The 15,717-nt window shown below is 37.8% G+C and overlaps 1 protein-coding gene across 4 annotated transcripts in view; it reads right to left on the minus strand.

Moving 5' to 3' along the window:
* Positions 1 to 15,717, minus strand: part of CNTNAP2 (contactin associated protein 2) — a 1,981,926-nt gene that overhangs the window by 643,986 nt on the left and 1,322,223 nt on the right. For all 4 annotated transcript variants that reach the window (XM_025433996.3, XM_035700120.2, XM_035700122.2 and 1 more), the window contains one exon: positions 14,945 to 15,145. In XM_025433996.3, coding sequence (XP_025289781.1) covers positions 14,945 to 15,145 — 201 coding nt within the window. The remainder of the gene's footprint in view (positions 1 to 14,944; positions 15,146 to 15,717) is intronic.

Raw genomic sequence — 15,717 nt, forward strand, 5'->3', positions numbered from 1 at the left:
AAAAAAAAGGTGCAAAGCAGAGGGAATAAACTGCAAAAGACAGACTTCTTTGGACCACTGTGATAAGGGCTGGCTGATTTACAACTTTTGTGCATAAATCAAAGGTGTGTATAGGTATTTGTCTGGTCCTGCACAACATGGCATAATTCACACGACCACTGCCTTGCTTGGCTCATAACCAGACATGAACATTTTTTTTTATACAAGTGGCATAGTTATAGAGAAATCTAAATCCCAACGTATTAATTAAAGTATCATTTTACATTCTGAGGACATCCAGGTGGGCTCTCAGGAGAACAAATGAATCAGAAGATGGGAAATTATTTTTAATATTTGCAAACACTGAGAAAATATTTGTGTTTTGTTATTTTGTTTTCCACCTCATTTCAGTTTCTTTGTTATTCTTTCAAAGCAATCTCTTAGGGAAAAAAGGCATTATGCAAATTTCACATCAAGTGATGTTTTATATTACATCACCTCATTAGGCACATCCTAGTAGGTTTCAGGAGCTCTTTAAAATAAAATCCATTCCCTTCTCTCCTTCTCCTTCCCAGGGGTAAATCTGCTGTCAATCTTAAACAAATTTAATATGTCTGGCTATAAATTAATTGTATTACTCTCCAGTCAGTCCCATTTATATTTCTTCCACCTTATCTTGCTTTGTATTATCATATGATAGCTTTCCAGTGGAGTTCCATACAGACCATACATGGCCTGCCTTTTATTTTCAGCAGTAACACATGGATAAGTCATAAGGCTCATTCACCTCAATGGTTTCTCCATCGTGGTAGTGTGTGCTATCACAAAAGCTTCCAGGGAGTAGATGGTTGAACATTAAGACTTTTTTGCTGAGCAAGAGCTTCTTCATCTTCACAGTCAGTTCCAAATTGGAAGCTCTAGTATGATGAAAATGATCAAAATATCTATAAAAGCTACTAAGAAGTAAAGTACTTTATCTGCATATTCCATTTGATCCCCATGGGGAGCCAAAACCAAGTTTCCGGGCAATGAATGCAAACATCTCAATCAAAACGATGATGATTTTCCTCTCAGAACTAGAAAAACACTAAGGATTTTCTTATACGTAGGCCACGTCTTCTAAATCCACCCAACTTTCCTTTCCTTTGTCTTTCCAAAAGGAAATTTGGTTATCTGTGTGCGATAATACAGCACAAGAAACATTCCCCACCCCCCCCCCCCAAAAAAAAATAGAGGACTGGAAGGAACTTTAAGAAATCATCTCTGGTTTTGGTTGTCAGGTATGGGGTCTTGAGAACGTCCCTGAAGAGTCTTAAAGATAAGATCATCTTCTGCTAGTTGAATCAAAATATCAATGCAAAGCAAGGACTGGAACAAAATTACCACTATGTCACCAGGACTTCACTGTAATCTGATTGAACATATTAATAGAGCTAAATAATAATAGAGTTGAAGGAATCTAGACAGACAGCCCATGTGGAGGTAAGAGGGCAGTGAACGAGACAGACTTTGCATAACTGCAGCCTCAGAGAAAGGGTTCCATGGTCCAAAGAGAGCCTAGTCCTTCTCTCAAAACCTAATGCATTCCTCGTGGTCCAAGTCCATGCACAAGAAAACATCTGATTCTAATTTGAATCCCCAGATGGTAGCCCTACAGGGAGCGATTTGGCAGGGTAGAGAACAAAAGCGTCCAGTCCCTCCAGCATTCCATTTTTCATTACAAATTGATACGTTGGCATCCTGGCTTATCTTTGTCTCTCTGTGTACCCTGCCTGCATAGAAGGTGCTGGCCAGACCATCCTATCCCTTCAGCAGTTATTCTTCTCATTTTAAATTAATATATAGTGGCATTTTGATGGTGGATCTCAATCTCGCAGACTCTGATTATATTTGAGATCCAACTAGAGTGTGCTGATAAATCAAGTTCTATCAAAAGAATCTGACTTCGAATCATAGAAAACTCATTAAGGTAATGTCAGATATCTTGAGAGACAGCCTTCGAGGCTTCTCCACATGATGTAATTCCAGCTACTGGAATTTGATGCAAGCTACGTTTCTTTTCCTTTCTGAAACTTCTACGCATAGACAAGCATTTCATCTACGCTATCCTAAGAAGTTGCTTCAGATAAAATCTCCACTAAATCCTTTCTAATATAAGTGAAGCCCAATGTCTTTGTCTTTCTACTTTCTTATTAAAAATGAAATTTTCAAGGCAGTTCAGCATTATTTTTATTTTCTCAAGGACTTATTTTTTTAATAGACCTTTCTCCTACATATATAATCCCAATTGTATTTCTCCTCCTCAGATCACTTATGCTTTTTAAAAATTTCTCTGAACCATGCCTATACATATTTTATACATTTCTCCTGGGTTAGATTGTCCCTGTCTTGAGGTGATGCTCAAAACAGGATAACAGCAATCCTTAGTGGTAGCAGAAAATCACTTCTTTAAAAAAAAAACAAACAAAACTGGTTATATATTTCTGGGCTATTCTTACTCCAGATTAATTTTTTTAAATTCATATTTAGTCTGTATTACTTTAGATCTTTATTTCTCATATTTGACCAAAGCTGACCCCTCTCCACTGAATATGTATCTATCTGTTCTTGGTAAAATACTCTGGCGCCAACTGTATGGTATCAAGTTACATTTACTTTTAATTTTTTCCACTTTTGTCACTTTTGAGCTGAAATTCACTTGTAGTTAACAATGTAGTAAATGATAGCCAATTTTTAGCTATTTCCAGTCAGATTATTTTCCCCACAAATGATGGTGTTCAACTTCAGTAGCAAATACCTACTCCATATAAGTAGTTCGATTTCTTTGCATTTCAAATAAGCTCTATGAATTGTTACTTTCAAGAAGTCTATCAGAACTAATCAGTTTCATGGAGGAATTCTGCTTGACCAAGTTATTTCTGGAACCAGGTAGGGTGTGTGTGTGTGTGTGTGTGTGTGTGTGTGTGTGTGTGTGTGGTATTTAGAACACATAGAGATACCTTAGATTATCACAGAGATGCACGGGTATATACCCCATCAGGTGAAAAAAATACATGTACACGTATAAATAGTGAAGGTGGATCCTTTTCCTAAACTGAACAATATCTACTGTAAGACTAGAAGGAAGAAGAATAACATCTCCAGGTATGGAAGGAGGAAAGAAGTCACTGCCGTTGAATATCTTGTAACTTCATTATCATGTTCAGATATGCTTTTAGATATTAGTTACACTCTAATCTTAAACGTTATAACATTTCAATGCCAAGTATTTATATTAAAATAATCTACTATATTGATTCATGTTTTTGTTGCTTTTTATGAGTTTGGATAGTATGCATCTAGTGATTCCAGAATTCAGGTCATCTCTGAAAGTCTACGAGACCTGTGGGTAGTGATTGTTCATTTAGGAAGTACACACTTGTCCTCTGCTTTGGTGGGCTTTATTTCATTAATACTTCCTATTTTTAAACTAAAATTTATGAGTTATTTCACCGGTTCTCTTCATGTAAACTCATAACTGTGGTTAGCAGAGCTGAAACTTCTATCCATGATTATATATTAAGCTTCGTTTATTTATTTATTTTTAAAGATTTTATTTATTTATTCATGGGAGACAGAGAGAGAGAGAGAGGCAGAGACACAGGCAGAGGGAGAAGCAGGCTCCATGCAGGGAGCCTGACGTGGGACTCGATCCTGGGTCTCCAGGATCACACCCTGGGCCGAAGGCGGTGCTAAACCACTGAGCCACCTGGGCTTCCCAAGCTTCGTTTAATAGATTTGCCAATCTCATAGCATTGATCCTAAGAAATTTTGTTGCTTTCATCAGCTTACCATCTTGATGTTTTGCAATGGAACAAAATAAAAGAATTTTGGTTTCTGGAGACCTTTACATGGCTGCCTTCTAAGAAGAAAGAAAATTGATTTTAACATTGGGTCTAACTAGATCAATACGATTTTGTAAAAACCACGAGACACTAAATATAATCCACAGTCTGGCTGGACAGAATGCAGAGTGGGCTGTTCTGGTCTAGTTACTTCTCCATATTCCTTCTGGCTTCGTCCTTCTGCCCCGGGCTCTTGCCTCCACTGCCTGCATACTGAGACCCCTTCCTCCTATTACCCAGCACGAGCCACCTCCCCTTGTCCATTCTCCCTCCCACTTATGAGCCTGGACTGAGAGTTATTTTATTCTTTTGACAGAAAACAATTCCCTGTTGAAAGAGAATAGATTTCTGTCTCTGTTGGCTGACTTTTATTTCCATGTCAGTGTCCTAGGGCCACCCTTCAGGCACTGCCCACCCACAGGCAGCCTGGTCATCTCTGCCCTTCCCCATTCTAACAGGAACTCTGAGCAATCTGTCAACAGCAAATTCATAAGGTAAGAATGCAGCGTTGGGCATGGCATGTGTGTTAGGCTCAAGTGTGTGAGTTTCTTCTGAAAAGAAAAAGAAAACGTCAACATTCTGTTTTCATATCTCGTCTGAAGAGTGGATAACCTTTTGCAACATTTTTCTATTTCATCAATATACAATTCACCTGTTCTGTTTGAAATACCTTGATATTAAAACATGAAAGTCAAGTTGCTCTATAGAAAGAGAGGCATGTTCCTATTTCTTTCACATCAAATGTTTTTCAATATGGTTCCAAACAAATTGTCATCTAAACCATATTTTTTAATATACTTGTCAGGGCCAAATCGAAGATGTTGGGGGTGGGGGAAAGGTAGAATTTCAAAATGAAGCAGTTGCAAGATCTCATAAAAGTCCCTTTTGGCTTCTTGCTTAACAAAGTGCTTCATTCTTCTGTTTTAATTGTGCTAAAAGCACATCCTAATTTTACACTTTAGGAAAAAAATTTAAATTTCCCCAATTAGCTTATTAGGTGACCCCACTTTGTTTTGTTCTCTTTCCTTCTCTCTTCCTCTCTCTACCATCTCCTCCCTCCCTTCCTTTTTTTTTTTTTTAACATATTGTTAGAAAATATATACGAGTCTAGAGGCACATGAGCCTAGATCTTAATCTTGGTTTGGACTCTAAGCACCATTTTTACTGTTTACCTTTCGTGAATTAACCCTCCCAAAGTCATATGTTTCTTCAGGTATAAAATGGAAATAATAATATATAATTTACAAAGTTTGGGGGATAGATATAATGAGCCAATCTATATAAATGTCTGTGGTAAGCAATTAATAAACACTAATGTCATTTCTCCTCCTTTCATCATAATTTAATTTAGAGGTTTAAAATATTATTTGTCAAAAAAAATATTATTTGTCTAAGACTAAAGAGGACAATACAGTAAGCCTGAATTTCAAATTCAGTACCAATAGGGAAAAAAAAGAGTTCTTTAAGAGAATTTAAGATACCGAGTGAAGGTCAAAATAGCTATGGCATTTCTATTTGACTAACACTCTGCGACATTAATCACTGTCCTATAAAAAGTGGTTTTGGTAAATCATAGGCAAACAGATAATAGAATCCAGCTGCCTTTTTGGAGACTTATTATTTTAGAGAAGTTCTGTCATTCACTGGTGGGAAATAACAAAACTTGAGAATATGGCCTTTGAAATAAAACTGGTGTATTATCTCATTCTTATCCATTCTTTTAAAAAAGTGAGTTCTTTCAACTTTCTCTGAGCTTCCGTAACATTGCTGTTAGTTTGCATGGCAGTGGGATTTGATTCAATTATAAAAGCAAACCCAGAGAAACACTGCAAAATAATGTGGATGGAGTCAGGGAACTATTCTGCAGCTTTCCTAAGGTTATGTATATGAAGTACGCTCATTTGGATCAATGGAGATGCTTTCCTTTAGGTAGAGCTCTGAGCCAACAATGAGTTAATATTGCCAGATCCCTGGTGGACACAGGCTACCTTGGTTAAAATATGGAATAAAGGCATCCACAATTCTTTTTTGAGACAACACAGGGAAAAGGAAAACCTTTGGTTTTGACTTCTTAAGTTGATGTACTTGACTCCTTCAAATCACCACTGCTATTACCATATGAAATGATATTTATTTGTCAATTTGACATGTGTGCCCTCATCATAAATGGAGAGACAGGAGAATGAAAGGTTTCCCAACACTGCTAACAGGTCGATCTGACCTGTCTACGTTGACAGAGAGAGCTGTATGTTCCACAATTGAGGGAATAAATTATTGCTACTCTAGAAATGGGTTTCTCAGTTGTTCACTTAAAAAAAAAAAATCTTTGCTGACTACGATGATCAGTTTAATGTGCAAACTGACCTGGGTTGCAGTGCCCGGTCATCGCATGAACACGAATCAAGGTGTTGCTGTGCAGGTATTCTGTAGATGTCGTGAAGTTCATTATCCACTGACTTTAAGTAAGAGAGAGTAGGTGATCGTAAACTGGACAGACCTGATTCAATCAGCTGAAAGAAAGGATGAAAGGCCATGGTCTTCCTTGAAGAAGAAATTCTACCTGTGGGCAGCAGCTTTCTTCTCATTCCTCAGAGTTCCAGTCTGCCCTCATGTTGGACTTGCAATGCCAGGTCCCACTACTGCATAAGCCAATTCCTTGTAATAAATTTATAAATACATATATTCTTACTGGTTTTATTTCTCTGGTTGAACCTGGACTGGTACACTGGACCATGGAACTCAAAATCCCTCTCTCCTAGGCTTCTCCAAACAACTCCTGACCTTCTCCCCAGTATAAAATACACATATCAATTTATTTAGAAATTGTTTTGAGTTCTCTGTATATTCAATCTTTTATCCAAGATATCCCAGTAAGACTCCTTCTGTGTTTATATCATATACAAAATGACTTTATTCTCATTACAAAAAAATGTTTCTAAAATTTGAGGCAAATGCTATTTAAGAACTATTCTTTGCTCTCCTTCATTCTCACAGCACCTAGCAGAGTCTTATCTATTTAACAAATCTTTGCTGAATGTTTCTTAATAAAGCTCTAGAGATTTGCAAGGGATTTTTATAGTAAAATTCTCTTTTTCTTTTCCAGTATCCTGTTGAGGAGAGAGGTACTTTCAAACATAATTTACACAATCAATTAGGTTTATCTTCATCTTATGTCATTGTTGTGGATAATTTCAAAGATGACACACGAACAAAAAATATTTATGATTTAATTATATGAGAAGACAGTTTCCAAACTTCACAGTGTGTTATAGGATTACTTCAAAGCCTCCCTCCATTCTTATTTCAGTCATCAAAAAAAAAGGCACTCAGAAAATAAAATGGCAGAAATAAAAAGTCTTCATTAAGTTCTAGAAGGTCAATGTTCTTCAAAGTCACACCTCAAAGCTCAAAAAGTTGGCACCTTGAAATGCAGTACTTTTAGTAGAGGTCAGTCAAGCTGTCCTCAGCAAATTTGCCCTTAAGATTAATTTATTAATCAAAAATATTGGTCTTGACCAAAGGTCACTTGGCAAAGAGCATTTCTAATCAGAGACAGAAAGTAAATGGCATGAAGGAAAACGTTCTTTCATAGTGGAGGAAGAGATGGGATGGGTGTAGATCCTGCTGGGGGGGGTCACTCTAACCTCACTTTGCGGGGAGTGGGGGGCACTGACCTTTCCATATGTTCATGCTCTCCTCAGAGAGTCAGAAGGCAAGTCTTGTGAGAAGATAGATTTGCATTTGAACCCTGCTGCCTCACTTCCAGCTACTGTGACCTTTAGTGAGTTTATTCACCTCCCTAAGCCCTATTTTGCAAACTGGACATATATAAAATCTAGTTCACATAACTCTGAGAGTTAAAGGAGATAAAATGTCAAGACCGGTGTTGGTCAATAGAATTTAATGAAAATCTCTATTCTTTCCTTTATCTCTTTTCTCAGAGCAGATTTTCATTTTTTTTTTCCCCTGCCAAGGCAAATTCCATATTCTTTTGTCACTCCTGGGGTTCCTTCATTCCTCTTCTACATCTTTAGCCTCTTCCTCTCCACTGCCTCCTCCATTTATAAACTTACTCATAACTCCCTCATTTTTTAAAATACAAAAAATTCCCAAACCCTTGCTGCAGCTTGTCTTCTGATTAAGCAGCAATTCTGTATTGAGCCATCCCCCGTTACTATGGAAGTTCTTGAAGACCTTCGCTTGCTGTTCCTTTTTCTATTCATTCTTTAGTGGCTCTAACCACCAGACCCCACTGACAGGAAACTCCAGCAGCCTCCAAATAGCCAAAGCCAAGGCTTGGCTTGGTATGCTGTCTCATGACTGACCACACCTTCATTTTTTTTTTGGTTTTGTTTTTACTTTCTTCCTTCCTTCCTTCCTTCCTTCCTTTCTTCCTTCCTTCCTTCCTTCCTTCCTTCCTTCCTTCCTTCCTTCCTTCCTTCCTTCCTTCCTTTCTCTCTCTCTCTCTCTTTCTTTCTTTCTTTCTTTCTTTCTTTCTTTCTTTCTTTCTTTCTTTCTTTTTTCTTTCTTTTCTTTTCTTTTTTTCTTTTCTTTTCTTTTCTTTTCTTTTCTTTCTTTTCTTTCTTTCTTCTTTTTCTTCTTTCTCTTTCTTTCTATTTGCTTATCGTTAAACACTCCTTTGCTTTAGTTTCCTCATTGTTAGGATTTCCTAGTTTGCCTCTCTTCCTATTGCTCTGATCATCACTTGGAGTCCTGTTAGCTGAATCCACTTCTTCAAGTGGATTACCTTTTCAAATTAGTGTTTTCTTTCCTTCAATGTTCTTTCCCTGCTCTTCCTGGGATCTCTTGGAGTCATTGATGAGGGCATTACAATTACTCGTAGTCATCCACTTTATCTTTACTCCTGGGCACAAGGGAAGATCGCACTTTCCCTTCTCCTAACATTACTCTGTAGATAAGCAATCATGGCTTGTGCTGATTCTCCTACCTACACTTCAAGGAGAGTTTTCCCTCTCAGGGCCCAGGGAGCCTCTCTGACATCCAGTGTCACCCATACTTCAGTGTCACTGTGTGGGATATTCTCTTCCTGCAAACCCATGCTTCCTGAATGTTGTTCTCCACCCGACAGCTGGAATCCCCCACTTAAAGCCATCCTGCTTGCCTCTGAGTGAAATCCTTACAGTCCTGCAGACTCTCCTTCATCTCCTTCCTCTTTCTCTCTCACCTTCAGTGTATCTATTCTAACCGTTCTGATCTTTCTCCTTTCCTCCCAAGTTCATGTTCTCTGACCTTCATCTCACAATGAGTGCACATTCTGACATCTCTAACCTAGAATTCCCCTTGCCATTTTTTTTCTTAGTTAACTGATGAATCCACATGTCAGCTTACATGTAATGATTCCTGATACACAAGAAACAATAAATATTTGTAGACTGATTGATAACCTCATTCATTGTTCCAGTTGAGGCTTTCATCAATTCCTATACATACTGCTGAAATAGCCTCTATTTTCCCTGTGACCGTTCTGTCCCTTTTCACCACAGTGTCCTCTACAGAGAGTCTAGTTGGTTGGGGGTGGAATATAACTAGATTTGATCCCCTAATTTTATCTCTTAGTTATTTGTCCCACTTAACTGCATCCTCCAGTGTTAGTACAATCATTTAACACAATAATTAATTAGATAAATGATTAATCTTTTGATTAACATACTGACCAGACACAATGAAAATGCTAATCTTTAGGTGCCATCAAGCAATGTTTTTATCTATGTTGTTTCAAGAGTTAAACATGATGCTTTCTTATGCATAATGCCAACTTAGAAAATTCACTTTTTTAATAACTTCCCCAAAGTTTAAAAGTTTTTTTCTAAAAATAGGTTATATAACTTATAATACAAGAGTCATGTTTTCTTGTCTTTTGGATGCCACTAAATCACAGTTTAGTATCATCAAAGTATATTGAATTTTACACAGCTTACTTTACAGGCAAAAATTGTGAACATAATTCCTTTTCAATAGATATAAAATCTAATAGTAAACTACCCAAAAGGACGGATAATTTATATTGCTTCTTCCAATGAAAGAAACAATAAAACTATGACTTATGAGAATAAGACTATATTGAGAAATTAAAGGAAACGAAGCACTGGAAACCAATGAAAACAACACTAAATATAGTCAGAACAACAAGAACCATATCAACTTTACACCTCTATAGTTAAATACATCTTTATAGATGTAAGGAATATTTCAACAAAAAAAATCTTAATTAGAAAGTATAATGTTTTGTAATATAAATATATGATTCTAGTGGATTTAAGGTAAACAAATAAGCACTATAAAGCAAGCTTATAAAAAAAAAGCAGGCTAATAGGTTGTATCCAAATATAGGAAAATATATTATTTAAAGGTATTAGGATTGTTGACTGAGGCATTTCTTAAGTATAACCTAATGAAACTTTCTCTTGATATCTAACTTAACAAATTCAGGTTCTTAAGATATTTATTTCAGAAGTAGATTTCATTGTTTAATGGTTTCTGTCTTTCATAAGTTCATATATTACAACATTTGCAGTTCTGGGGATATAAATATAAAACATGTTAACATCCTTTGGTTTTGGATACCCATTAATGGTTTTCTTTGTGTAGGTAGAATTTGTTCATCCCCAAATTGGTAGGCCTCCCTACAAACAGGCTCCTCTATGGAATAAAATAACCTTATTTGTCTTGTTTCTATGTCCTTTACAAAGCTGATTAAGAATAGCTGAATTAATAGTAACGTGGCAAGAATAGATATGACCGTAAAGAATGGCAAAATTATTACTTTAAAATTGATTCCATTTTTAAAATTTTGCGGTAATAAAAGAAGAGATAACATTGCAAGAAATATATTACTGCCCTTGTAAATTTGTGAGAAACCAATAATGAGCAATTCTACATTTGTTGGCTAATGGTATGGTACAACCAAACATTTATCAAAATAAAAATGAGGTCCATATGCATACAAAATCAACTCTTTATCCTAAGTATCATTAGAAACTATAGAGCCCCAAATGAACTCTTGAGGGTAAGGCTCTTAAAATAAAGAATAACATTTTAAGTGCATAGCTATTACAAACTCATTTGATATTCATTTTAATTGCCATGACTATAATGAATATACTTTGTATTCAAACAGATGTCACAAGTACTACTACAGAAGTTCCAATATAATTCAGTCTTAGTTAAGAACGGGTAAATGGATATTTAAAATTGACTGTTATCAGGAAGGAGGAAAAAAAAAGAACCCAATTACAGCAAACATTTGCTCCTTAAAACAGCAAATTAAAGATTTTTATTAAATTGTATTCTTTCTTCTTTGGACATACACAGAACACAATCATACAGAAACACTCGCTACACCAACTACTCCCTTTCTTTGCTTCAGCTGTTCTATAGATCTAACTACCCTGGGAAACAGAAATTGGGAGTATGAAGAATGACTCAGAAGGGAAGGCTGAAATTCACTGTAGAATATTTAGAGACTGGTCTATGAAAGGATTAATAAATATACAATGCCAATCTAGTTTAGCTGAAGGAGTAGGTAATTATGTATGCTGTTTTCTTTTAATTGGCCAGACAAGTTCTAATATTTCCTTTAATCTTCTCTAAAATGGAATATTGAAACCTGGGATCCCTGGGTGGCGCAGCGGTTTGGCGCCTGCCTTTAGCCCAGGGCGCGATCCTGGAGACCCGGGATCGAATCCCACGTCTGGCTCCTGGTGCATGGAGCCTGCTTCTCCCTCCTCCTGTGTCTCTGCCTCTCTCTCTCTCTCTATCATAAATAAATAAAAAAAAAAATTAAAAAAAAAAGAATATTGAAACCTTAAAGTCTACCATGAGAGATCTTCACACTGTAAATTAGAAATGGCGTTTCTTAGTGTATGGTTCACAGAACTACAAATGGATGGTTTTTTTAAGAGCAAACATTCCTGGGCCCCAACCAAGTTCTATCAAATGGGAGTGTGGCCCAGGAATCAGCATTTTGACAAACCTGAGCATTCTGACGCACGCTATTGTTTAAAACAATTGCCTGAAGGTAGAATGAGGTAATACTTAAAATTATGTATTTTCATTTCATTCCAATCAGCAATAGTTTATTAAGCATTAATCTTTGGTGAGTGAAATTTGTATTCATGTATATGCACATTTAGGCAAGCAGCATATGATAAACTTATTTTCAAAGTATAAACTATTAAGTACAATAATCGTCTACAAATGTCGAATCACAAGAAAATAATCTGCGAATGTGCAGATGAACAATTAATTCTAGAGTTCAATTTAGTATTTATTCCCCCTGAAAAGGCATCTGGAGGTTGACAAGAAGTATGTTTAGCTTATTACTAGAAAATATACAAAAATACTGTTTAAAAACAAGTTTATCTTCTTTTTCTTGATGTTTTAGGAACCGCCGGTTTTGAAAAGGAACATAGGCTTCTGAGGGGTTTGTGGGGAAGAGACAGAGGGAAGAGAGAAGGAATGGAGAGCAAGGCCAGGAGCACTAGAGGCAGACTCGTTCTCTTACTTCTGACCTAATTCTCACAGTGCCCAAACTGTGAACTGAACTTATTTAAAAGTCATATTGTGTTTTGGAACCACTAGAGCAAAATTTCAAAAGTGGCAGTTGACTTTGGAGTTGAAGAGAAGCATGTAAGAAGATAAAGCTGATGGTATCAGCTACTATTCTGGTCAGCAGGTTGCCCTCACCCTCACCCTCGTCCACACCCTGAAGATTGAAGACAAATTGAGATCTTTGGAATGCACCTCAATAAGGAGCATTCACTTGTGAAACTCAGTGCCGAGGAAGTCACTAATTGTACCCAGTGCCCTGGATTTTCTTTGATCCTTGGTTGGCTTTTCCATGCATCGAAAACAAGATCCAGTAAAAAAAAGAGGCTATATAAGTGCAAACACATGGAAGAACAGGTGGGCCGTAGGGACTTGGAAGGTTTCCCATGGCCCACAGCAGTGGTTTTCAAAGAGTGGTCTCTACACCAGCAATGTTGTCATTGCCTGGGAACTCATGTTATTAGTTCACTCAGGCTTTAAACAAAATACCGCAGCTGGGGAGCTTGCAACACACATTTGTTTTCTCATGGTTCTGGAGGCTGGAAGTTCGCAATCACATTGTCAGCCAATTGGGTTTCTGGTGAGGGCTCTCATCCTGGCTTGCAGATGGCTGCCTTCTCACTGTGTCCTCATGTGGTAGAGAGAAAGAACTGGCTTTCCCTCTTTTTATAAGGCCGCCAATCTCACCAGCTTTATGAACTTGTTTAACCTTAATTACCTACTAAAAGCTCTGTCTGAAATTCAGTCACATTTGGGGTTAGGATTTCATCACACACATTTTGGAAGGACACAATTCAGCCCATTGGACTCATTACATATGAAAATTCTGGAGCCCCACCTCAGACCCAGTGAATCAGAAACCTGTGGAATGGGGCTCAGCAATCTGTGTGTTATTAATGTCCCAGGTTATTTCAATGCCTGCTGAAGTCTGAGAAGCACCAGCCTTCAGGGGAAAAAAAAAATCCCAGTTCCACAGCAGAACACTTAGTTCATGCACCCCCCCTCAAGTCCCACTCCCTCCCTGGCCCCAGTTTCTCCCATGTACTTTCCAACCTTATTCCTTACTGTTCTTACTGAACTCAGCTTTTGCTGAGCTACTTCTGACCATGACCTAAAGGGTCATCCATATTCTGTCTTCTAGACTTCTGCTTACCCTCTTTCGACATCCTCAAATTGTCTTTCTGCCTCTAAGCACTACCTCAACACCTCAGCCACAATCACCTCCTTTCTTCAAACAGCAGAATCACCAATTGTCTGAAACAATCATGTCCACAACCACAGATTTTACTTTCTTAGATTCCACTGGTTACACTTGTCTATAATTTCACCACAAGGCTTTGCACATTAACCCCCCCCCCAAAAAAAAAACCAAATCAAATCAAATCTTTAAAATATCATATTGTTTTATCTAACTCTTCTTTGTAAGTACTCCCCACAATATTGCCTTCAATCCAATACTGATTTTGGGCAGCAAATAGCCCACCGGTCTGTGATGGAGCATGATGCCACTTCTAAAGTTGCTTATTATTAAAAATAATCAATACACTATTTGCTATGTATGAAGTTAAGTGCATCAAAGCCTATAGTAAGCATTAGCACATGACCCCAGGAAATTCTCACTCACCTATAGTAGGCATTATGATGCCTATTTGAATGAAAAAAAAAAAACAAACAAACACCTGGATATTAAGGCTTAAGAGTTCAATTAACTCCACCAAAGTCACTTACCTGAAGAGTGGCAAGGCTGAAAAGTGTGAACATTTGTTTCTTTCAGAGCACATCCTCTATTTCTACTCTGTTATACTATAGACTGAGGGATTTCGTTTTCCGTCAACATCCTGAATTTGCTGCCAAGAACTCCAAAGCATATGGATCTCTTGGAAAAGATATTTTGAGGGCAACCTTTGGAAATTCTTTATTTTTCTACACTCCGAACCACACACACACGCATGCACACACATACATCCTGAGGCATTGCTAAAAGTAAGCTATCACGAAAAAAAATTAGGTCGAACTTCTTGAGCAAACAGATACTATTAAGTGCCTATAGATAATAAAGAACTCTAAATTTTACTGCTCTTCTACATGCCATTTATCTCGGGCAGCCTTAAGAATGCTTTCAGTTGTACGTTAAGGACAACTGAAGAACTCAGACGGTAGTGGTTGAAAGTTCACAAGTGGCTCTGATACACTTTTGACCGAAGCAACTACTGATAATTAAGCACCAGAAACACAGATACACACACGTAGGCACAAAAAAACTGCAAAAAAAACTCAGAGTTTAAAACAATGCAATTTTTTCCTAAAAGCTTAAAACAATGCAATGTTTTCCTAAAATCATACTTTTCTCAGTTTCATTCTCCAGAAAACAAGTGATCGTTTACTTTTTTCACAGCTGCCTGCACTTTGGAGACTGGCCTCTAAGATAATACGTCGCACCTGTTGGATTGTTTAGGTAATTCCAAGCACCAGCTGAGATAGTAATTACAAGGAACACTCCATTCTCAGCCTACCTGGGGTGTTCAACAACCTCGACATCTTGCAGAAATAGGAGACGTACTGCTCGCAGTGCTCGGCACTGCTGGTGACGGCGCTGATCTGGTCCATGGAGGCACTGTAAACGAGCTGTGTCACCGAGTACTTTTCTGGGCTGTAGCCCACCACCGTGGTCTGCATCTGCAAATCGTGAGACACTATGGTCCACACTTTGTCCTCTGTGGGGAGAAAAATACCAGGAAAAGGGATCATTAGGATGCAAATCCTTCTTCCAATGGCCGAAAATACTGAGCTGCACTTTCCCTGAACTGATGGAGCAAAGAGCTGAGGATTGCCATCCTTCAGGTTCTATCCTGCAAGTTCTCCTTATATGTAGGTGAATTATAAAGAGATGCTTTTTATTAAAACCAAATGCAAGGGGCATCTGGGCATCTCTGTCAGCTAGGTGGCCCATTCTTGCTTTGGGCTCAGGTCAGGAGCTCAGGGCCCTGGGATGGGGCTCCGCCTCCTCAGGCTCTGTGCTCAGCATGGAGTCTGCATCAGGATGCTCTCGCTCCCTCTGCCTCTCCCCTACTTGCTCATTCTTTCTCCTACTCTCTACAATAAATAAATCTTAAAAAAAAACAAAAAACAACAACCACAAACAACAAACCAAACCAAAATGCAAGATACCTCTTAAGCAGAGAAAACAGCTCGTGTCTCTGGTTGATGCTAAGGTCCACAGCACTGAATGTGAGGCTCATTATATTCCCACTTCTTCCTGACTCCCTAACCCATCACTCCTCTGGTA

The sequence above is a fragment of the Canis lupus genome, chromosome 16 (genome assembly GCF_003254725.2).
Source record: "Canis lupus dingo isolate Sandy chromosome 16, ASM325472v2, whole genome shotgun sequence".
NCBI classification, from domain to species: domain Eukaryota; kingdom Metazoa; phylum Chordata; class Mammalia; order Carnivora; family Canidae; genus Canis; species Canis lupus.